General features: G+C 33.0%; 1 protein-coding gene across 2 annotated transcripts in view; it reads right to left on the bottom strand.

The window, feature by feature from the left end:
- LOC114326609 (putative ammonium transporter 2) overlaps positions 1-24,696 on the bottom strand; it is a 28,117-nt gene that overhangs the window by 886 nt on the left and 2,535 nt on the right. The window contains exons 2-11 of one of the 2 annotated variants that reach the window (XM_050647773.1): positions 24,500-24,586; positions 22,447-22,645; positions 17,319-17,464; positions 14,368-14,531; positions 13,283-13,472; positions 11,487-11,557; positions 11,374-11,431; positions 11,104-11,181; positions 5,106-5,293; positions 531-830 (exon numbers count right to left, since the gene is read on the bottom strand). In XM_050647773.1, coding sequence (XP_050503730.1) covers positions 531-830; positions 5,106-5,293; positions 11,104-11,181; positions 11,374-11,431; positions 11,487-11,557; positions 13,283-13,472; positions 14,368-14,531; positions 17,319-17,464; positions 22,447-22,645; positions 24,500-24,586 — 1,481 coding nt within the window. The remainder of the gene's footprint in view (positions 1-530; positions 831-5,105; positions 5,294-11,103; positions 11,182-11,373; positions 11,432-11,486; positions 11,558-13,282; positions 13,473-14,367; positions 14,532-17,318; positions 17,465-22,446; positions 22,646-24,499; positions 24,587-24,696) is intronic. The other variant, XM_050647775.1, reaches the window with a different exon arrangement.

Here is a 24,696-nt window from a genome sequence, read left to right as displayed (position 1 = left end):
GTAACTTAATTTGCAGTTGGTTGTAAACCTCTCACCTGATCACAACAACCTTGTGCAATTTCCGAGCAAGGATGACATACATCCACATGTGATATTCATAATCTTAAGACATCGACTTAATGTCGACTACTATATAGCATATAATGTAGCAATCATGTTATTTAGAGGTTTTTATACCTATTGAAGTGGCTAGTTACAATTACTTGTACACTAGACGTTTACACTGATGATGGTCAGTTTGACCGAAAACGTTTTGTACATCCACTCCCTTGTGGATAAATTTTAAGAATTTTAATAAATTCATATACCTATATACAACAGAAGTGTTTACTTCATACCACGTTGATATATAAAAATGGTCACAAATGAAGCAGAACAAAAACTATGCATCATGTCGCATTTCTACAGCAACAACAGAGTGGTGGAATCAGTATATCGCGCTACATGGAGGGCATGTTGATTTTTTTCGTGGTTTATGAGTGTATTTAATAAAAATGACTACAAAAATAAGATAAGTTAACCTAATATACCCAAGCCAGTTGAGAGCTCTTCACTTCTGTCCCATTATGTACCACAGAGGCAGTCATCGGCTGCTTGGTGCTATGTGATTTCTTCGGGAACAACTTCCTTGCTACGTTGATACCCATATTTCTGTCTTTAGTTATATCTCTCAGGATTTTGGACAGGCGGTAACGTTTCTTCCTAGCCATGTTCTTGACAGCATCCACGTGCTTGTGATGTTCCGGATTCATCCCCACTGTGTTAAGTTGATCGATGTCGTTGGTGTCGAAAACTGGCCGAAAGGCTGACACTGCACGTGACACACCAACCTAAAATAATAATTAAGTACTTTATATTATTTATTTATATAAAATAACAGTCTGTAAATATAAACTTTTCACTCTCCAGTTGCTTATACAGCGGTGTAGAGACGTTGATAAGGATGCGTATTTGTGCTTTGTGGATTTTAGAAAAGCATTTGACAATGTCAATCATGAACAAGTACCTAATCGATATTCTGCGAAAGACAGGTATTGACGACAAGGATATTCGGATTGTGGCAAACCTATACTGGGACAAACAGCAAGAGCAAAAATGGTCAACGAACTTACTGAAAGTGTGGAAATCAAAAGTGGTGTCCGGCAGGGGTGTATCTTATCCGCCACTCCTATTGAATATATATTCCGAGGAAATATTTAAAAAATATATGGAAAATAAAAATAAACGGTGAGTTAACCAACAATATAAGATATGCCGATGGCATGATGATCCTTACCAGTAGCATAGATGAATTACAACAGGCAATGAAAAGGGTTAATTCCGTTAGCGAAGAGGCTTGGGCCTCAACTTCAAGAAGACAAAATGGATGCTGATAAGCAAATTGGTAACAGGGCATAGAAATTAAGGCGATAATAAAACGAGCTAGAACAGCATTTAACAATATGCATAAGCTCCTCATAGGCAATGATTTATCTCTTCCCCTAAGACTACGTCTAGTTAAATGCTATATTTTTCCGATCTCAGTCTCAGTATATGGTGTGGAGGCCTGGACGCTGACAGAGATGCTAACGAAAAAACTAGAAGCATTCGAAATGTGGGTGTACCGACGCATTTTTCGTATATCCTGGACTGAACATGTCACCAACATAGGTAATCCACAGAATCGGAAAAGAAGAAGAAATCGTGAGCACAATTAAATAAAAAAACTTAAATATCTAGGCCACATATTGAGATACGATACGTACCGTCTACTGCAATTGATTGTCTAAGGGAAAATAGACAGTAAGCGAGGGCTAGGCAGGAGAAGACACTCATAGCTCCAAAATCTGCGGAAATGGTTCGGGCTCACTTAGTCCTGTCGCCAGGGGGGTACAACGGCCTCCTGTATTCAGATGGACTTACCCAAGTTTTTTTTATGTATTTTGGTCCGTAGAACACGAATTTTCTGGGTAACAGTTGATCCGGATGTCGATAAGATTGTTATAAACAAAGAAGTTGAGGAATTACATAACAGCGATTTCTCGCAAAACAAAACATTTTTTTGTATTTTTTGGGCCATTCTAACCAAAAAATGTTTCTACAAATTTTTTCGTAGGATACATAGTTTTCGAGATAAACGCGGTTAAACTTTCAAAAAATCGAAAAAGTACAATTTTTGAACCCGAATAACTTTTGATTAAAAAATAAAATAGCAATTCTGCTTTCCGCATTTGAAAGTTCAAGTCAAATTATATCGGTTTTAATTATTTGCATTGCTAAAAATGTATTATTTTATTGTTAAATAAAGCTATAAACACCTAGTGCTTGAGTGATGTTTTCAATGATTTCTCATTTAAAATCGAACGAGTAGCTAGAGTAGGTACAAGTGCAAGCGAGTCTATTTCTACGTAGAATGCATTAAAACGCATGTATTAGGCAAGGGAAACACTATGTGTTTATAGATTTTTTCACAATAAAAAAATAAATTTTTAGCAATGCAAATACTCAAAACGTGTATAATTTGACTTAAACTTTCAAATGCGGTAAGCAGAATTGCCATTTTATTTTTTAATCAAAAGTTATTTGGGTTAAAAAATTGCAATTTTTCGATTTTTTGAAAGTTCAACCGCGTTTATCTCGAAAACTATGCATCTTACGAAAAAACTTGTAGGAACATTTTTTGGTTAGAATGGCCCAAAAAATAGAAAAAATGTTTTGTTTTGCGAGAAATCGCTGTTATGTAATTCCTCAACTTCTTTGTTTATAACAATCTAATCGACATCCGGATCAACTGTTCCCCAAAAACTTCGTGTTCTACGGACCAAAATACATAAAAAAAAACTTGGGTAAGTCCATCTGAATGCAGGAGGCGGTTGTACCCCCCCCTGGCGACAGGACTAACTTCAGTCGAACTATTCAGAAATGCCGCAAGCAAGATCAGAATTGCCATGTTAATAGCCAACGTTCGCAATGGACAGGGCACTTGAAGAAAAAGAAGTACCTAGATATAGAATTCGCGCAGAAGAATGGTAAAGGAATAATGGTGTGATCTAAAAAAATATAATAATGAAGAACGAAAGGAAGCTAGGAATGATCGAATAAGGGACGTTAGAGCTCAGTAAAATAAAAAACTAAGATAAAGGCAGTTTTTGTTTTCATTTGATTCAGAGATGGACCACCATCTCCATATAGCTATTTCAGCATCCCATGCATCTTCAGTGAAGCTATGCAGTCACAACTCTGAAACAAATATCAACAACCCTGCCTATCCCAGGCAACCAAACGACGTTTTTATAACGTAGATAACACATCATAAAAATGACCAATTGACGTGTTTCTATGACGTAGTACTGACGTTGAAAATCACATGTATTGTCTCATCGATTTGACGTCATAATTGTGACGATTTAAAAACGTAATCGTATCTACGTTTTTTTCACGTTGAGATCGTGACGATTTTCAAACGTCAAAAAGATGACGACCTTTATGCGTCGGTAAAATCACGTCTTTAATACTTTCAAAAAGTGACCTCTTTCAGATGTTTCAAAATAGTATAAAAATAGGTAACATGAAACCTATAGGCCTACTTCTCATGTGTCGAAGATATACTACCACTTGTTTAAGATCGCTTGTGCGCTAGAAGCAACATTGATTCTGCATGATTGTACCAGCTCTCGTATTATAGAATTTTCACTAGTTATATATACCTACTACTGTGTCAAAACTGAAACAACATTTATATGAAACTAATAAATAATTTATTGACAAATTATCCATCGTATTTAATAACTTAATTTAAAGCTGTCTTAATATTTTCATTTAACGCTTAATTAAAAACCAATAAACATAACCTCAAATAGTTGTCAAGAAGAATTACTGCATTAAACTAACTCACTGAGCAAAAACGCATAAAAATCTCTTAATTAACACGTTTCTTCAACTATATATCTAAATGAAAAGTCATTTTATCACACAAGACACAAACCGCGTAAACAATAAATGAGAAATTTCTTATGAATATTTAGCGTTATACATAAACGAAATTGTTTGGAGTCAATACAAACAAGCAAGCTCCTCCCAATTTTGTGATGTCAGACTTAGGCTGTCTAAAATTAAAACGTTTTTTAAACGTAATTTTAACGTCATTAATCTTACGTATTTAAAATCATTTACAAAAGACGTCTATATGACGTAATGTTCAAACACGTGTTATATTCAACCAAAAACTGACGTTTCCTCAACGTTATATGACGTCACTTGGTTGCCTGGGATTTAAGGTAAAACATCGCGATGCAATGAATTCACCTTTTAAAACGCAAAACAGCGATATCTCTCGTAATACGAGGAAGACGAAAAGCCCCAGATGCAAAAGCTACTTTTATACAATTAGAATAATGGAAATAAAATAATAAACAATAATTTAAATCCAAGACTTTTCGTTAAGAAACCGCTTTCTGGCTGCATCCCGTATCTCTGGCTTCTACAATATATAAGCACACGAGACGACAAATATAGAAGAAAGCAAATAAAGGACACTTTGGCCACGTATTTACCTTCTTTTCGTCTAGGAAAAGGACCAAAAGACAGTTTCAGGTACTCAAATCTGAGTAAAGATGAAAAAGATAAAGGCGGAAAGAAAAAACTAAGAAGAATGGAGTTCTGAAGCTACATAGATTAAGTGGGCAGTAACGAGAATCCGCTTCACAGAGGACACGAAGATCATTGTAAGATGACGGTAAAAGTTAACTGGACCAAGATTCAGTACTTCTATAGTAGTCATGCCAATATGAGGAAACTCAAGAGGAGTTAGCCAGTAGAATGGAGAATGACTTGGTGCAGCATCGTCTACATCGAGATCTGGAGACTAAGGAAGAACAACAGGTTTGCACAAAATAATTGAAAAATTAGAGGGAGACATAATAAAATTGAAGAAATCAGAAAAAATTTGGAGGGGGATATGATAAAATAGGAGGAAGTTAGAAAAAATTTAGTATAGTGACTTTAATTGGATGTCCCAGGCAAAATGACTAGTAAGATAAATGAAGTAATAAAATAAAATTATTTTTTAGCAAAAATGTATCAACAATACTACCGATATTGTGGTGGTGTAAAACTACTACACTAACAATATTTACATGTCCATGTTTGACCAAGTGTTCGGTGATATCTGCTCCCATTAGCTCGGTATGAACTTCCATTCTGATCGTTATAAACTGGTTGATGATCCAGAGCAATACGAAGGTTGAAAGTACACCCCAAGCGAGTAAACATAGAGCTGTTAGCGTTTGAATGGCTAGAAGGTACCAACCGCCACCTACAAAACAAAAAGTCTCAGAAAAATGTTAGATTTACAATGAAACATCAATTTTTGTCTAAAGTTAAGCATGACTATGGTCTGTTTTTAAACCAAGAGTATTCATTCAAATTTACTGCGCCGTAGTGCTTGTTTGTAATTGGTCCAACCTCAGGCAAGTTTACTCCACTGTTATCAAATTTTGACACCAACGACATTTATTAAATTTTGACACTACTGGTATTTCATAGGTTAATTAAGTTATATCGACGATTTTTTGTGTTCTCTGCTTTATTCCTTGAATTTTTAGATTTTTAGTTTACTTTTATATAAAAATCATTTGTTTTTAGAACTCTTTAGCAACGTATTGTAATATAATATTTTTTCTATTCTCATACTATAATATATCAATTATGATGTTACTACCTGTATCATAATGAACTTCATTATGATACAGATTTTCATAAAGATACAGATTTTTAACCAATAGAATCGCGATATGGCATTCGCGATAAAGGTGGTACACGCGCAGTGACCAATGGCGAGTCATATACATACGCTTTGACAGTTCTCAATATGTAAACAAACCGTCAAACTGACAAACTACTGAATTTATTTGTGTTACAAAATTAATAAAATTGAATATATTTTTTTGTTGTGAATGATCATAGAAAAAATAGTATATAGTATTTTTACTACAAAAACGTTATTACGTAGGTCAAAATTTTTGACGTAAGAGAACTGTCAAAACATTAGAATGTGACTTTTAATTATCGCCATGTTTATTATAAACATGCCAATAATGAAAAGTCACATTCTAATGTTTTGACAGTTCTCTTACGTCAAAAATTTTGACCTACGTAATAACGTTTTTGTAGTAAAAATACTATATACAACCTGGATCATGAAGGTTAACATGATGAACAAATTAGAAGCCTTTGAGATGTGGTCGTATCGTAGAATGCTCAGAATATCTTGGGTTCAACGCATTTCAAACAGAGAAGTCTTAAACAGAGTAGGTCAAGGCGAAGGTGACTTAATGAAGATGATAAAAAAGAGAAAACTTGAATATCTGGGGCATATAATGAGAGGTAGCAGATACAGGATGCTGCAGTTAATACTCAATGGAAAGATCGACGGAAAAAGAGGAATTGGTCGAAAGAAATATTCATGGCTCCGAAACCTTCGTCAATGGACTGGCTTATCAGCAGATCAATTGTTACATGCCGCACAAGATCGAGAACGATATCGGCAAATTGTTATGGAAGCTACCCACGCCTAAAAATTTGGGCACGGTACTTAAAGAAGAAGAAGATACAACTTGCATTTAATTATCATTATGAAGCTCGTGCTCTATACGAAACTCGCCGCATACGGCTCGTTTCGTAACCCTCATACTCGCTTCATAATGACCATCGTTGCAACGCTCGTTGAATAATATACTATTATAATATGTACCTATGGAATATCATCGAAGGCCGATATGATCAATAAAAAAAGAAGATGTATTTAGTGATTTTTCTAGTGACTTTCTCGGGTGTGAATCTGACTTTTTAGTTTACTCCTCCTGCTTAAAAAGCAAACCATAGTATTGCTCTCATGATTTCGGATTTCCGGGTGAGGACCATTTGAGGGAAACACCATTACAGGTTAGAACAATTAATTAGGATTGGGTCTTCGAATCTTGGCACTCTCAAAGTTAAGAGTGTGAAGTTAGTAGATGCGATTAAAGGGAGCGTACAAATTGCTGGGCTTCAAGAGCATAGGTGGAAATGGCAAAGAGGAAAAGAACTAGATAAAGGATAGAGGAAAGTCGCCAATTATGGAATACCATTTTGTTTTGGCGATATAAAATAATACCTTTATAGAAATGAAAACAATTTAATGTTATGACCCATCAGTCATACATTTTTATGTAGTAATTAAAAGCCTTCTATTAAATATCTTAATTAACAAAAAAAAATTGAACTAAACAACAAAATCCCAAATGAGTAACCAAATATGGAATAGGTACCCATATATGGAATATAGGCATAAACCAACATATCAATAACAAAAATAGACATAAACATCTGAGATCAAATAAATTTAAATAAGAAAATTGTGAAAAATGACAGCTTAATTCACTTGCACTTAATGATAGCTTAATTCACTTGCAGACATCACAGATCCATGTAGGAAAATCTGGACCAGCACAATCATATTGAGCCCACTTACACTTATAGCCCAGTAAATGAACGGGAAATTCGGCGATACCGTGTAATTTTCAGGGGCAACTCCGAATTGCATGAAAATTTGGATTTAGGTTCTACTTGCCCTCCACGTCAAAGTTGAAATTGTGCCGTTGGTTGCTTTTACTTGGGGGGTGATAGTCACCCCTTCTCGGGGGTGAAAAATCATACGTTCAAGATAAGATCGGAAATGGATAAATTTACTGATTTTAAGCTACTTTTGTTCTATAGAGTTTTTTACGTAAGTCAATACTTTTCGAGTTATTTGTCATTGAAAATGTTGATTTTTCGACAAAAAAACTACGTTTTCAGACGGTTTTTCGCAAATAACTCAAAAAGTAAATATTTTATCGAAAAAATATTGTTCGCAAAAGTGTAGCTTATAAAAAAAAACCCAAAAAAATGGTGTATCAGTAAAGTCCATCAATCAAATAAAAACAAAGTTGTAGCTCATGAAAAATACGTTCTTATTCGTCTAATTCCAAATCGAATATTTCAAGGTAAAATCACCGAAAAATTAAGCACTTTTCGGGAAAAAACCCATTTAAACTTTTTTAAAGTGTTTATAAAAAGCTTTGTTTTAATTGTTAACAAAAGTTTTAGCATTAAAAATAAGCGAGTTACGCTCAAAATAAAGTTGGTCCTCTTTTTTTTTGTAAAAAATCATGAAAATCTCGGCGTGTTTAGCTCCCCAAATAAAATTAATCGCTACCGCTTTACAAACAATTTACTTACCTATATATTTTTTATGTGATCTGTCAGTCTCACTGGTTTAAAGTGTTTATTTTTGAAAGGGTTATAATTGAGAAAGCTTGAATGGGTCACTAATCATGAGTGTATGCAAATTTTGAACAGCCATATCTTAACCAATGTTTGTCTTACGGAGAAACAAAATGAAACTAGCATATTTATAATAGCAAAGCCTACATTTTTTTACTCTTTAAGATTTTTCTTATCACTAATACTTTTTAAGTTATTTTGAAAAAATGAAATTTTTCAAAAATTTTTAGAAAATTTTTTTTTACTATAAAACCAAATGTTTTCAAAAATAAGCACTTCATACCAATCAAACTTACAGATCATATAAACAATACACATACAGTTAAAATATATGGTAAAGCCAAACGATTAATTTCATTTAGGGTGCTAAATAGAGGGAGGTTTTCACGATTTTTTTTACCATAAAAAGGGGCCAACTTTTTTTTTTCAGTGTAACTCGTTTATTTTTATGCTGTAAACTTTTGTAAAAAACAAATAATATGCTTTTTTCGATACTTTAAAAATGTAAATAAATGAATTATTTGGTTTGGAATTAGACGAATAAGAACGTATTTTTCATGAGCTACAACTTTGCTTCTACTCAATTTGTAGACTTTACTGGTACATCATTTTTTTTGTTTTTTTATAGGCTACACTTTTGCTAAAAATATTTTTTACGCTAAAATATTTACTTTTTGAGTTATTTGGGAAAAACGTAGTTTTTTTGTCGAAAAATCAACATTTTAAATCGCGAATAACTCGAAAAGTTTTGACTTACGTAAAAAACTTTATAGAACAAAAGGTGCTTAAAATAAGTCAATTTATCCATTTCCGGCCTTATTTTAAACACGCGTTTTTCACCCCCGGAGAAGGGGTAAATGTCACCCCCAAGTAAAAGCAACCAACGGCACAAATTCAACTTTGAAGTGGAGGGTAAGTAGAACCTAAATCCAAATTTTCATGCAATTCGGAGTTGCCCCTGGAAATTACACGCCAAAACGGTCATTTATTGGGCTATTAATACACTATTCCATAATTAGGCACCAACGACTGTCCATATTTGGATTTGTACATTAGTTCAAACTAGTATCAACATTTTTTCAAGTCGTAATGTTTTAATTACAGAAGCTCATAAAATATCAAAATAAAGGTACTATTGAAATACGCAATAGCATAACAAGTCTGTATTCATGCATAATAACCAATAATACTCGTTTAATATACAGGGTGTAACAAAAATACAGGTCATAAATTTAATCACATATTCTGGGACTAAAAATAGTTCGTTTGAACCTAACTTACCTTAGTACAAATGTGCACATAAAAAAAGTTACAGCCCTTTGAATTTACAAAATGAAAATCGATTTTTCCAATATATCGAAAACTATTAGAGATCTTTTATTGAAAATAAACATGTGGCATTCTTATGGTAGTAGTATCTTAAGAAAAAATTATAGTGAAATTTGGACACCCCATAAAAATTTTATGGGGGTTTTGTTCCTTTAAACCCCCCCAAACTTTTGTGTACGTTCCAATTTAATTATTATATTGTAGTATTAGTTAAACACAATATTTTACCTCTTAGTACTTTTTCTAAAAGTCAGTTTTTATCGAGATATTTTGAATATTTATCAAATCCACCACATATTTGTATATGGCTAAGTACGATTATGGAGACTTGGTAATAATATGAAAATTTATTTATGATTTAAATTTTTAGGTATATTTTGAACCATATTAAAAAGAAGTAATATCTCGATAAAAAGTGCCTTCTCGAAAAAATACAAGGGGGCAAAAAAGTTTTAAAAACACTGTGTTTAACTAATGATACCGCAGTAAAAGTTAAATTGGAACATACACAAACATTTGGGGGGTTTAAAGGAACAAAACCCCCATAAACTTTTTATGTAAACATATTAAAAAAGAAGTCGCAACTCGATAAAAACTACCTTATCGAAAAAATATTAAGAGGCAAAAAAGTTTTAGAAATATTGAATTTAACTAATGGTACCACAATAATAATTTAATTGGAACGTACACAAAAGTTTGGGGGGGTTTAAAGGAACAAAACCACCATAAAATTTTTATGGGGTGCACAAATTTCACTATAATTCTTTTTTAAGATGTTCCTGCCATAAGAATGCCACTTGTCCATTTTCAATAAAAAATCTCTAATAGTTTTCGATATATTCGAAAAAATCGATTTTCATTTTGTAAATTCAAAGGGCTGTAACTTTTTTTATGTGCATATTTGTACTAAGGTAAATTAGGTTCATTCGAAATATTTTTGGTCTCAGAATACACGATTTAATTTATGACCTGTATTTTCGTTACACCCTGTATTTACCTTTGAAATTTTCTGCGAGACGATAAAACAAAACGCGCCTGTCAGACACGTATTGTTTGCGCATCTGACACAGAGGTGTGAATACGATAATAAAGAGAGCGACTGAAATAGAGGATGGTCTTGTAGTGCGCTTTCAACTTAAATTTTCGGAGAAATCAAGGAATTCCATATTAGGGCACTATTCCATATTTGGTTACTTTCCTCTACAAATTATGGTATGTAGGGAACAATAACATTAGGGATGGAGTTGGTATAATTGTTGATAGTGAAATGAAAGATAACGTATTAGAAGTGGTAAGAACGAATGATAGAATAATGTGGTGTATGTATGTTTTTCAAACAGTGCTAGGTGAGAATGAAACAAAAACTTTCAATTATCAATTAGGAGACACACTATGAGTGATATTCCATTAGAGAAGAAAGTTATGATAGGAGGTGATTTTATTGCACATGTAGCCCAATCCAATATAGGATATAATGAGTCTTTAAATTACCTTTTAGAATTCCATTTCTGCCACTTGTAGTATCAAGTGGGATTGGATCCTCAGCGAAAATTCCAACTGCTATAACCCCTAGAAATCATGAATCTTAGTATTTGAAAATAGTTTTTCTTAACTACGTTAAAAATTCTCGATCTGTGTAATTCAGTAACTAAGTCTTTCAATATGTTCGTTTCTATATTACAATTTAGTACCTAACTGCTAACTAACGAAAGATTTTTGAGGTAAACCGTTAGGTGGAAATCTAATATAACAGATACGTACCCCATATTCCACCTATACCATGGACTGAGCTTGCTCCTACAGGATCATCTACGCCCATCTAAGAATAATATTTAATAGCATTGTCAGACATTGAAGAGAATGAATGATCTTACCATATCAAATACAGGCATGGAACTGCAAACTAGAATAGCTCCCAATGTCCCCACTAGAAGTGCTTCCCATCCTGTAATCAAAATTCGTTTATAAGAAAAAGAAATACGAAATAAAAAATATAGAAAAGTAAGACAGTAACGAAAAAGAAAAGTTTGATAAGAAATAAAAGACAAAAAAAATTAAATTTAGCTAAAAAAATAAGAAAAAAAGAAATAAAGAATAGAAAAACGATAATTTAATAATAGAAAAATATAACAAAGGACAATTATCATTCTGTTGATACAATGATTATACAGGGTGTCCCAAAAGTAGTGGAACGGTCGAATATTTCGCGAACTAAACATCGGATCGAAAAACTGAAAAATACGTTTTCAATCATTTTCAAAAATCTATCCAATGACATCAAACACCAACCCCCACTACACCCCCTGGAGGTGGGGTGGAGGGTAACTTTAAAATCTCAAATGGAAACCCCTAGTTTTTCTTGCAGATTTGGATTCGTTACGTAAAAGTAAGCAACTTTTATTCAAGACATTTTTTCGAACTGTGGATAGATGGCGCTATAATTGAGAAAAACGATTTATGCTGATACCATAGGTAAATTATAGAAACGGTCTAATATCTCGAGAAATACACTTCCAAATGAGAATCCGAACAGAAGGTTTTTAATACTTTTCGAAAACCTATCGAATAACACTAAACATGACCCTCCAACCCACCCCCTGGAGGTGGGGTGGGGGGTAACTTTAAAATCTTAAATAGCAACCCCCACTTTTTATTACAGATTTGGATTCGTCATGAAAAATTAAGCAACATTTATTCGAAATATTTTTTAGAATTGTTGATAGATGGCGCTTTAATTGGAAAAATACGATTTATTAGCGCCATCTATCAACAATTTTAAAAAATGTTTCGAATAAATGTTGCTTAATTTTTCATGACGAATTCGAATCTGCAATAAAAAGTGGGGGTTGCTATTTAAGATTTTAAATTTACCCCCACCCCGTCTCCAAGGGGTGGGTTGGAGGGTCATTTTTGGTGTTTGTCGATAGGCTTTCGAAAAATATTAAAAACTTGTTTTTTGGTTTCTCATTTGGAAGTGTATTTCTCGAGATATTAGACCGTTTCTGTAATTTACCTATGGTATCAGGATAAATGGTTTTTCCCAATTATAGCGCCATCTATCCACAGTTCGAAAAAATGTCTTGAATAAAAGTTGTTTACTTTTACGTAACGAATCCAAATCTGCAAGAAAAACTAGGGGTTTCCATTTGAGATTTTAAAGTTACCCCCCACCCCACCTTCAGGGGGTGCAGTGGGGGTTGGTGTTTGGTGTCATTGGATCGATTTTTGAAAATGATTGAACACGTGTTTTTCAGTTTTTCGATCCGATGTTTAGTTCGCGAAATATTCGACCGTTCCACTACTTTTGGGACACCCTATATAAAAAACTCGAATAAAGAAAAATCGACGGGAAATAAACTAAGGAGGAAAAAAGTAAATGTAGGTAATATAGTCGAACCCGCTTATTGGGATAGCCTTCGTGCCAAGCAAAGGTATTCCTATAACCTGGATTTCTAATAACCGATCATTGGTGGTTAGTAGGTACAAAAGTTTCGGGACCTCAAATGTCTATTCCTTAAACCGGGATATTCCTTTAACCGGTATTCTAATAAGCGGGCTCGACTTTGGTCAAAACAACAACAGAGTTTGCAGGCTATTGCAGACCAAGACAGAGGTAATTGCTATTTCGAGCATATGAAAATATATCTACGTAAAGACATATCACTTTTACCTTGATACAGGAAACAGCCAGCAGTTATTGACACCAGGGATCCTAGTATCCCGTTTATGATGTCAATTGTGTCAATTTTTCCCCTCAGCTTAATCATCGTGTACAAAATGCTAATCGTGCCTCCCCCAAAAGTAGCGATCATAGTCATCACTGCCGCTTTAGCTGCGTATTGCCATTTTTCACCGCTCAACTAAAGAAATAAATAATACAGTTTTGATTATTTAAGATAAATTATAGTTAAATAAGATAGAAGAAGACATCGAATCCGATTATCTCTCTCTCTCTCTCTCTCTCTCTCTCTATCTCTCTCTCTATCTCTTTTTCTCTCCAATGCCATTACAGCTTAAATTCAGCCTACAGGTTTTCACGTCTAGCAAATTTTGTGCATGCGCTCCACTTCATCCTTCCACCTTTTCCGTAACCTTCCTTTAGGTCATGGGCCCCTTATTTTACTATCTATGGCTCTTTTCCGCAATCTGTTGACCTCCAATCTCACTACACGAGCAGCCCATCGAAATCTTTGAAGTCATTAGGTTGAACCTGGATCTCCTGAAATTCCGTTTTCTTTTAAAGACATTCCTTTAATAGTACCTCCATTTCTTTTAAAGAGTTCCTGCTTTCTTTTTGTGTTTTCTACCATCGCCCATGTCTCGCATCCATAACATACTATTGGTTTGATAATAGTTTTCTACATATTGATTTTAGATTTCCAGTGTGTGTTTTTGGAACGGAACAAATAAGCAAACAAAAATAAGCTTTGTTTTCCTTTACTATTTATTCTTCTTTAAGTTTCTGATTCTTCTGTTATATCAGTGCTTAATGCAACTCAGAGATACCTAAGTGAAACTCCCAGATATATCCTCTTATTCAACCAAATGTCTGTTTTCCCCTAGATATTGCCTGAATTGAATATTTATCAGTCGGGCCTTTTTGTCCTAGTTTTTTAATTGTGAATATATTTCTCCATTCTGCGAGACATAATGCTGATATCATCGGCATAGGCGGCAATTTGTATTGATTAAGAGATCATGTCACTTACCATAGTAATTAAAGATCTTAATTATTTAAAAAAATGTATGACTTACCCCGTAAGTACTTCCAGAATTAAACGCCAACCATCCCCACCAAAGAACAAACAGACCCATCACGGCGTTTACGGGATTTCCCAATGGTAACGGTGTTATACCATTGTCGTATCTTCCTAGACGTGGTCCCAGCATAACAGCACTTGCAAATGCTGCACTGCCTCCTAAGGAACATCAAAATTTTTAAAAAGTTTGATACGTCTGAAGATATTAATAGTTGTTATCGCCTTAAGGGTAATAAGAGGAATATAATAATATATTATGTAGTAGAGACCTCAGCCTAAATCTTAGAAAACGAGTACCTACTAAAGTGTTATATATTTTTTTGTATGGTGTGGAGACATGGACTCTTAATAAACAATATCTCAATAGATTGGAGGCAACTGAAATATGGACATATCGAAGAATGCTGAGAATCTCCTGGACAGACAGAATAACCAATGAGGAAGTACTAAGGAGAATACAGAACAGCAGGGAGATACTGGATTCCATCAAAATAAGAAAACTTCAATACTTGGGTCATATAACACGTGGTGACAGATATGAACTCCTAAAATTAATTATGCAGGAAAAGATTCAAGGAAGGCGCAGCGTAGGTCGAAGAAAAATGTCCTGGCTGAGAATCCTCAGAGAATGGTTTGGTTGCAGCTCAACTGAATTCTTTCGGGCTGTAGTGTCAAAAGTAAGAATAGCAATGATGATTGCCAATCTTCGTCACAGAGATAACATGTAAAGAAGAAGAATACACTAGCCAAATTGAAAACTATTTACAAAGAACACAAATATGAACAGAAATCAAAAACAGGGATATAATAGATGTGCGCACTCTATCGTCCGCCAATGTAGGATCCGACCATGGCCTGGTACTAGGGAAAATAAATATAGAAATCAACACACAACGCAAGCGAAATACAAAAGTCGAAGAAAAGTTAAACATAGAAAGCTTAGAAGACGAAGGGATACAAAACTTTTATAGAAACAGACTAACAGAAAAGCTAAACAGCCATAACCTAGAGACTAAAAAGGATATAGAAGAAACCTGGAAAATTATTAGAAACAGTATCCTACAAGCAGCAGAAGAAGCTTTAGGTAAAAGAAAAGTCAACAGAAATAAACGGGAATACAAAACTCCATGGTATGACGAAAAGGTGAAAGCACTAGCAAATCAAAAGAAACAAGCTTTCCTAACATACAAAAGAGTGAAGACACCGGAGGCACGAGACGATCAGGAATAGAGTAAACCAAGAAATAGACAACATCAAAAAAGAACACTGGGAGAAATTTACCAAAGATATGGAATACGACCTCTATGGATCCCACAAAAAGGTGTGGAAGATGATAAGGAGACAAAAAACAGAAATGAATGAATTTGTACGGATAGATAACATTACGGAGACACAATGGACTGAGCATTTCACGAAATTATATGGAGAAGGAAAAGAAGAGAACAGAGAAATAAACATTAATGAAATCCACGATAGAGTACTAATATCAGAAGAAGAGCTACAAGAACGAATAAAAAAATTAAAAAATAGAAAAGCACCTGGTCTTGATAAGATACATAATAAACTGCTAAAATATGGAGGAGGAACACTACTCAAATTGCTCCTAAAATTATTTGTCGATATAATAAATATCGGAGTAGTACCAGCGGAATGTAAGGAAAGTCTCCTGCTACCGATACTCAAAAAGGGAGACTCAAAAAATCCTGAAAATTATAGAGGCATTAGTCTGATGAACAGCACATTAAAATTGTTGACGGCAGTCATAAAAGATAAAGTCGAGGAAAAAACGAAAATGGCAGATGAACAACAAGGCTTCCGGAAGAACCGCAGCATAATAGATGCAATTTTTATTATCAGGCAAATAGTAGAAATGTCTATTGAATATGGAAAACCAGCATACATGTGCTTTGTAGATTTAAAAAGTGCTTTTGACAGGGTGAGGCGAAATGATCTCTTAAATTTATTACAAGCTGAACAAATAGACCACCAAATAATAAGGCAAATAAATGAAATTAACAAGAACAACAATACCAGAGTTATAATGTCAACAGGAGAAACATAATGCATAGAACTAAAAGGAGGAATCCGCCAAGGAGACTCGCTCAGCCCGTTGTTATTCAATATGGTGATCAATCAAATAATTCACGAAGTAAGAAAACGACATGGATACCACATGGGAGCGCATAAAATCACGATACTATGCTATGCCGATGATGCAGTACTAATTGCTGATAACGAGAATGACCTACAAAGGCAGCTCCACACTTTCAATATCACAGCAAATAAACTTAATATGAGAATATCAGTAGAAAATACTAAATGTATAGTGATAAGTAAAGAGCCGCGTAGATGCAAGTTAGAAATAGAAGGCAAAATTGTAGAACAAGTAATGAAATTCAATTACCTAGGAGTAGAGATCACTAGTGACAGGAATATAAGAAACACAAGCAACAAAAGCGGCAAGAGTAAGTGGTTGCATCCGAGAAACCATATGGAGAAACACATATCTGACCACGGAAAGCAAAATAAAAGTATACAAGACAACAGTAAGACCTATCCTAACATATGCAGCGGAGACAAGGACCGATACAAGAAAGACGAAACAACAAATCAACAATATCGAAATGAAAGTATTAAGATCAAGAGCGGGCATATCATTAAGAGACAGACCAAGCAACAGAAGTATACGAGAACAATGCAAAATTCAAAATATTAACAGGTGGATAAAAAAAAGAAAGAAAAACTGAAGAACATCTGTAAAAACAACAATGTACAGTCAACAACAACTGAAACAGAATAAGAGGCAGACAAACAGGAGTAATCCTAGTCGCGCGAAGAAGAAGAAGAAGAATCAAAAACGGTGTCAAATATTGTAATCCTACTTGAAGGCCGCCTAAACACTGCTCTACATTGATGTAAAAGCGACAATAGGGTATTTTAGCTTACCTATGAGATGTACAGCACCAGACCCAGCAATATCTACTGCTCCCAAATTTTTAAGGAAGCCATGATCTCCCCAAACCCATCCAGCAGGAATACAATAGATGACTGTGTTTAGAAAGCTAAACACGCAGTATGCTTTGAAATTACATCTGAAAAAATTTTCTTCGGATTAGAATTTAGTAAAAATCTAGTAGCTAAAGCAAAAAATATTTCCTGTGAAAGGTAAGTGTAATGACGATTCAAAGTTTTATTTTAATAAAATTAAAAATAATATTAAAAATAATTACACTTATAAAAAATAACTTTTTATAATAAAACGTTTTTATTATTTATAGGAGAGAATATAAAATAATTTGACGATATAAAATGCTTAAAATTCCAAAAATTACACTATAATAAAAAAATACTTTTTATAATAACGCGGTTTTGTTATAATATATAGGACACAACAAGTTTTAGAAATAATGAAATATGAATTTTTAGTAAGTGTATTAACTGTTAAAATTATAATTCTAAAAATTACACTAGTATAAAAAAGTACTTTTTATAATTCCACGGTCGTTTAAAATGGTATATATAATATTTATATATAATAATTAACTTATAAAATATGAATTTTGAGTAGGTATATCAACTTTTAATTATTTATTAAAAAATTAAAGAAAGATACGCCACAGCCGTGTTCGAACTAGGAAACTCTCGGTCTGCAGTCTAATGCCACTGACCCACCATCAATTTGTAGATATCGATTTATTAACGCACTTTAAAATATCATTGCATGAGCCACATTTTTAAAATAGTTTGAAATAAAAAAAATCGATTTATCCATTCAGGGTGATTGATTAGTGGGGAAAAGCTCCGTAGATCCGTTATAGTAATAGATAGCAATAAAAGTTAATAACAAAAACTGTAGCCCACTTTGATTACAGATTGATATCAGTAATCGTAAATTGTCAGTTTTAGACAATTCAGTCATGGCTTAACTAAAATTTGGAAAGATTTAGACCCGTAATTAATAATTTGCTCTGAAAAATGAAAATATCTCAAAAACTAATAAATTTAGACATAGCGAATGTTATACATAAATTAAAGTACGGTAATAGTACTTTTCGATAGTGATATAAAATACAGGGTGTTTCATTTAAAATTACTGAGAAAATAATGTACTTGCGTTTTGACTCACCCTGTATTCAATATAAAGAAAATAAGGAATATCAATCATTTATGAAAATTTTGACAATAAATAAAAAATTATGGCATCAATAAACCGTTGCCGTTGTGCTTATTTTTATTTATACATGGAGTTGAACATGTTACAATTTTCATTTAAATTTGTTATAACTTTGTAAATACCCTGTATAACGTACCAAACCTTTATATTTTTGTAATAGAGAAGTTAAGGAGATTTTGAATATAAAATAAAATATAGGGTGTTCCATTTAAAAAAACATAAGTTTGATCTGTCACTATGTTATCGAACACCCTGTAAAATTCTAACTAATTTTGTAATGTGAAGCTCAAAGTTGGCTACAATTTTTGTTATTAACTTTTATCGCCATCCATTACTATAATGGATCTACGAAGCTTTACCCTACTAATCCATCACCCTGTGTAATAGCAGTTCAATATTGCATTGTTATCTAGTTCAAAGCTATTCTGAAAATTTCAGGTACCTACGTAGCCTAGAACTATTTTTAAAATGGATTACAAAATTTGCGGAGTCCGTGACATTGACTAAGCCAAGTATACAGGGTGTCCAGAAACTCTACCGACAAACGAAGACAGGAGATTCCTCAGATAATTTTAAGACAATTTAACCCAATTCACCTAGTCCGAAAATGCTTCTTAAGGGAGCTAGAGCTCTTTGAAGATGGCGTCATGAAATTAGTTTTTCTCAAATACCTCCAGAACGCTTCTATTTAGAAAAACAGAAATTGGTATGCTTATTTAATTTTCAGAGATGAATCGATTCCATTCATTGCAAATTTATAGTACCGGTCGTAGGCGTCCGTTTTGGGAAGAGCAACGGGTATTTTATCACATAACTTTTTTGTCTTTAACTTTTATGCATTTTTGACACCGGATTATTAAACTGTGAGGTATTCCAGTACTAAAAGTTACTCTTGTTTTAAGTCGGTAGGACACACCGTTTTCTAGAAAAATCGATTTGAAAGTTTTTCGTATTTGGAATTTGAAAAAAAATTTTTCAACAGAAAGAACTTTTCAACAAAAAGCGAAGTATTTTACCAAGATAAAGTAAGAGTAACTTTTAGTACTCGAATACCTCATAATTTAATAATCTAGTGTCAAAAATGCTCAAAAATTCAAGACAAAAAAGTTAAGCTATAAAATAACTGTTGACCTACCCAAAACGGACGGCTATGACCAGTACTAGAAATTCGCAATTAATGAAATCGATTTATCTCTGGAATAATAATAAATGTACCAGTTTTCGTCTTTCTAAACAGTTTTTTTTTTAATTTTTTTTTTGATTCAACAAGCGAAAAATTTTTAAATCGATTTTTCTAGAAAACGGGTGTCCTACCGATTTAAAACAAGAGTACCTTTTAATACTAGAATACTTCATAATTTAATAATCCAGTGTCAGAAATGCATAAAAGTTAAAGATAAAAAAGTTATGCGATAAAATAACTGTTGCCCTACCCAAAACGGACGCCTATGATCGGTACTAGAAATTTGCAATGGATGGATTAGATTTATATCTTAAATATAAATACGCGTACCAATTTTTGTTTTTCTAAATAGAAGCGTTCTGGCCGTATTTAAGAAAAACTAATTACAAGACGCCATCTTCAAAGAGCTCTAGCTCCCTTAGGAAGCATTTTCGGACTAGGTGAATTGGGTCAAATTATCTTAAAATTATCTGAAGAATCTCCTGTCTTCGTTTGTCGGTAGAGTTTCTGGACACCCTGTATAAATAGCCCAGTAAATGAACGGGAAATTCGGCGATACCGTGTAATTTTCAGGGGCAACTCCGAATTGCATGAAAATTTGGATTTAGGTTCTACTTGCCCTCCACTTCAAAGTTGAAATTGTGCCGTTGGTTGCTTTTACTTGGGGGGTGATAGTCACCCCTTCTCGGGGGTGAAAAAACATACGTTCAAGATAAGGCCGGAAATGGATAAATTGACTGATTTTAAGCAACTTTTCTTCTAGAGTTTTTTACGTAAGTCAATACTTCTCGAGTTATTTGCCATCGAAAATGTTGATTTCTCGACAAAAAAACTACGTTTTCAGACGGTTTTTCGCAAATAACTCGAAAAGTAAATATTTTATCGAAAAAAATATCCTTGGCAAAAGTGTAGCTTATAAAAAATCCAAAAAAATGGTGTATCAGTAAAGTCTATCAATCAAATAAAAACAAAATTGTAGCTCATGAAAAATACGTTCTTATTCGTCTAATTCCAAATCGAATATTTCAAGGTGAAATCATCGAAAAATTAAGCACTTTTCGGGAAAACCCCATTTAAACTTTTTTAAAGTGTTTATAAAAAGCTTTTTTTAATTGTTAACAAAAGTTTTAGCATTAAAAGTAAGCGAGTTACGCGTAAAATAAAGTTGGCCCTCTTTTTTTTTGTAAAAAATCATGAAAATCTCGCCGTGTTTAGTTTAGCTCCCCAAATGAAATTAATCGCTACCGCTTTACAAGCAATTTACTTATTTATCTATTTTTTATATGATCTGTCAGTCTCACCGGTTTAAAGTGTTTATTTTTGAAAGGGTAATAATTGAGAAAGCTTGAATGGGTCACTAATCACTAGTGTATGCAAATTTTGAACAGCCATATCTTAACCAATTTTTGTCTTACGGAGAAACAAAATGAAACTAGCATATTTATAATAGTAAAACCTACATTTTTTTACTCTTTAAGATTTTTCTTATCGCTAATACTTTTTAAGTTATTTTGAAAAAATGAAATTTTCCAAAAATTTTTAGAATTTTTTTTTACTATAAAACCAAATATTTTTAAAAATAGCACTTCAAACCAATCAAACTTACAGATCATATAAACAATACACATACAGTTAAAATAGATGGTAAAGCCAAACGATTAATTTCATTTAGGGTGCTAAATAGAGGGAGGTTTTCACGATTTTTCTTACCAAAAAAAAGGGACCAACTTTTTCTTCAGTGTAACTCGTTTATTTTTGATGCTATAAACTTTTGTAAAAGACAAATAATAAGCTCTTTTTGGATACTTTAAAAATGTTAATAAAATAAGGTTTTCCCGAAAAACGCTTCTTTCTTCGGAGATTTCGCGTTGAATTATTCGATTTGTAATTAGACGAATAAGAACGTATTTTTCATGAGCTTCAACTCTACTTCTACTCAATTTATAAACTTTACTTGTACACCATTTTTTTCGTTTTTTTATAGGCTACACTTTTGCTAAAATTATTTTTTTCGCTAAAATATTTACTTTTTGAGTTATTTGGGAAAAACGGTCTGAAAACGTAGTTTTTTTGTTGAAAAATCAACATCTTAAATCGCGAATAACTCGAAAAGTATTGACTAACGTAAAAAACTTTATAGAACAAAAGGTGCTTAAAATAAGTCAATTTATCCATTTCTGGCCTTATTTTAAACACGCGTTTTTCACCCCCCGAGAAGGGGTTAATGTCACCCCCCAAGTAAAAGCAACCACCGGCACAAATTCAACTTTGAAGTGGAAGGTAAGTAGAACCTAAATCCAAATTTTCATGCAATTCGGAGTTGCCCCTGGAAATTACACTCCAAAATGGTCATTTATTGGGCTAAAAAACGTTTTAATAAAACTTTTATTGAGACTAAGTTTTTGATAAAACCTTCGTGGTTTTTATTATTTACAAACCAACAGAATGCTGAAATCAAATAAGGCCGGGGGAGATATAAAATTTGCATCTCACTTTCTGCCTGTTCAGCGTGGCAAAATTCCAACAAAAACTTACGTTAGGAGTAAAACTAATAGAAAATAATAATTTCGCTGCAAAACGAAATCAAGTGATATGTTATATTTCAGTTCTTTCAGAGAGCGGTAAAGGTGTTTATGAAATATCAGATGTCTGTTGATGTTGATTTCGTTACAGCGAAATTATTATTGTAAGTGTAATGGTTGAAAATTATTTCTTACCTTTCAGCCATAGCTCCACTGACTATAGTAGTGGCAGTAGTGGCAAATGACAGTTGAAAAATAAATGCAGTGTATATCGATCCTTTCAAAGGATCCCTTACCGAAGGATCGATGAAAAAGTCACCGAGTGCTATGAATCCGTTGTTGTACTCGCTTCTGCCGAACGAAAGAGCGTAACCAAACATCCAGTATGTTAAACCTAAAGATAATTTATTTTATTAAATCAAAAACAGACAACAAAACAATACAATAAGTAAAAGAAATAAGCAAGATAAATAAAACAGAAATAAAAAACAAAATAAACGGGACTCTACCGTCGCCCCCGTTATCGAAATAATTCCGATTCGATTTTTTTGCACAAACTTACTCAAAAAGAGGTCCTTATAACAAATCCACAATGTGCCAGGCGGTGCCGTGGTCAAAAAATTGTTTAAACATTTTTTTAAAACAAATTCACAAAAATTTTTTGATTTCGAACAATTTTTTTACATAACCTGGGTCATTCTGAGCAAAAAAGGTTTTTTGTTATTTAACTCTAATTTATTCTTGTCGAGTTATATGGTATTTAAAATTTGAAAAATGCAAAAATGGCCATTTTCAAAGCTTAATAACTCAATTAAAAATTATTATTATGAAAGTCAGAATGTGACCAAATCAAAGTTTAAAACCCCTCCTTCAAGATCCTGAAAAAAGTTTTGTCATTATTTTATTACAAAGCTGTTATGGTTAATTATTAACAATTAGCGCTATATAATAATAATAATTTTTAATCGAGTTATTAAGCCTTGAAAATGGCAATTTTCGCATTTTTCAAATTTTAACTCGCGTATAAATCGACAACAATCAATTTTAGAGAAAAATCACAAGAGACCTTTTTGCTCGGAATGACCGAAATTATCTAAAAAAATTGTTCGAAGTAAAAAAATTATTTTTGTGAATTTGTTTAAAAAAATTGTTTAAATAATTTTTCGACCAAGGTACTCCCTGGAACCCTGTGGATTTGTTATAAGGGCCTCTTTTTGAGTAAGTTTGTGCAAAAAAACCTAATCCAAATAATTTCGCTAACGGGTGCAACGATACAGCCTGGACTATAGCACTAATTGTTAATAATTAAAAATAACAGTTTCGTAATAAAATAATGACAAAAATTTCTTTAGGATCTTGAAGGAAGGGTTTTAATCTTTGATTTGGTCACTTTTTGACTTTCATAATAATTTTTAATCGAGTTAATAGCCTTAATTAGCCTTATAAGCCTTAAAAATGGCCATTTTCGCATTTTTCAAATTTTCAATCGCGTATAATTCGCCAACAATTATTTTTAGGTAAAAATGGCAAGAGACCTTTTTTGCTCAGCATGACCCAGAGTATCTAAAATAAAATTTGTTCGAAATGAAAAAATTATTTTTGTGAATTTTTCGACCACGGCATCGCCTGGCACCCTGTGGATTTGTTATAATGACCTCTTTTTGAGTAAGTTTGTGCAAGAAAATCGAATCGGAATAATTTCGCTTACGGGCGCGACGGTACAGCCCCCTCGAAAAAGAGAACTTCAAAAGATACCATAAAAAAACTAGTGTATAACAAAAATCCCAAAAGTACCTACTCGTAGAGTTTTTTATATGCTTCTTTTCATGAGCATTTTTCAGTGCGTCACAAATGATAGAAAAAAGGTAAGTCCGTGATAATATACATTTTAGTGACAAGACATTTTAGTTAAATCTCACAGTTGTCACATTTTATTTGCAATTTGGCATAAAAACAAATCAATTTTGTTTATTGCATTTATAAAATGGTATTTTCTTTGATTTGTATAGTCTTATAAATTGTACAGATTATATTCGTAGATATATTATATAATTAGTAAATAATGTTTTTTTTCGATTATAGCGCCATATATTGACAACTAGAATAAATGTTATAAATGTCACCGATGAAATGTAATCACCGACGTGCGTTTTTTAATGCGTTAATGCGTTAATGCGTTTAATGCGTTAGAATGAAATCGAAAAACTGTGACGCACTGAAAGATGCTGACGAGAAAAAACATACTTACCGCCTAGTACAATGTCGACGACATTTTTCATCATTATATTTACTTCATTTTTGATGGAAACACAGCCAGATTCCAGCATCCCAAAGCCTAAATATAAATACAAACCATGAAAACTAGGTATGTATTATATCAATTAATTAAGTAAATTTAGTGTTTCTTACAAGTTGAAGCTGCAGGCTTATACAAGCCTAAAAGAA

This window comes from Diabrotica virgifera, chromosome 3 (assembly GCF_917563875.1).
Source record: "Diabrotica virgifera virgifera chromosome 3, PGI_DIABVI_V3a".
In the NCBI taxonomy this organism is placed as follows: Eukaryota; Metazoa; Arthropoda; class Insecta; order Coleoptera; family Chrysomelidae; genus Diabrotica; species Diabrotica virgifera.
The sequence above is the reverse complement of the archived record's forward strand: the minus strand, read 5'-3'. Positions and strand labels throughout refer to the sequence as shown.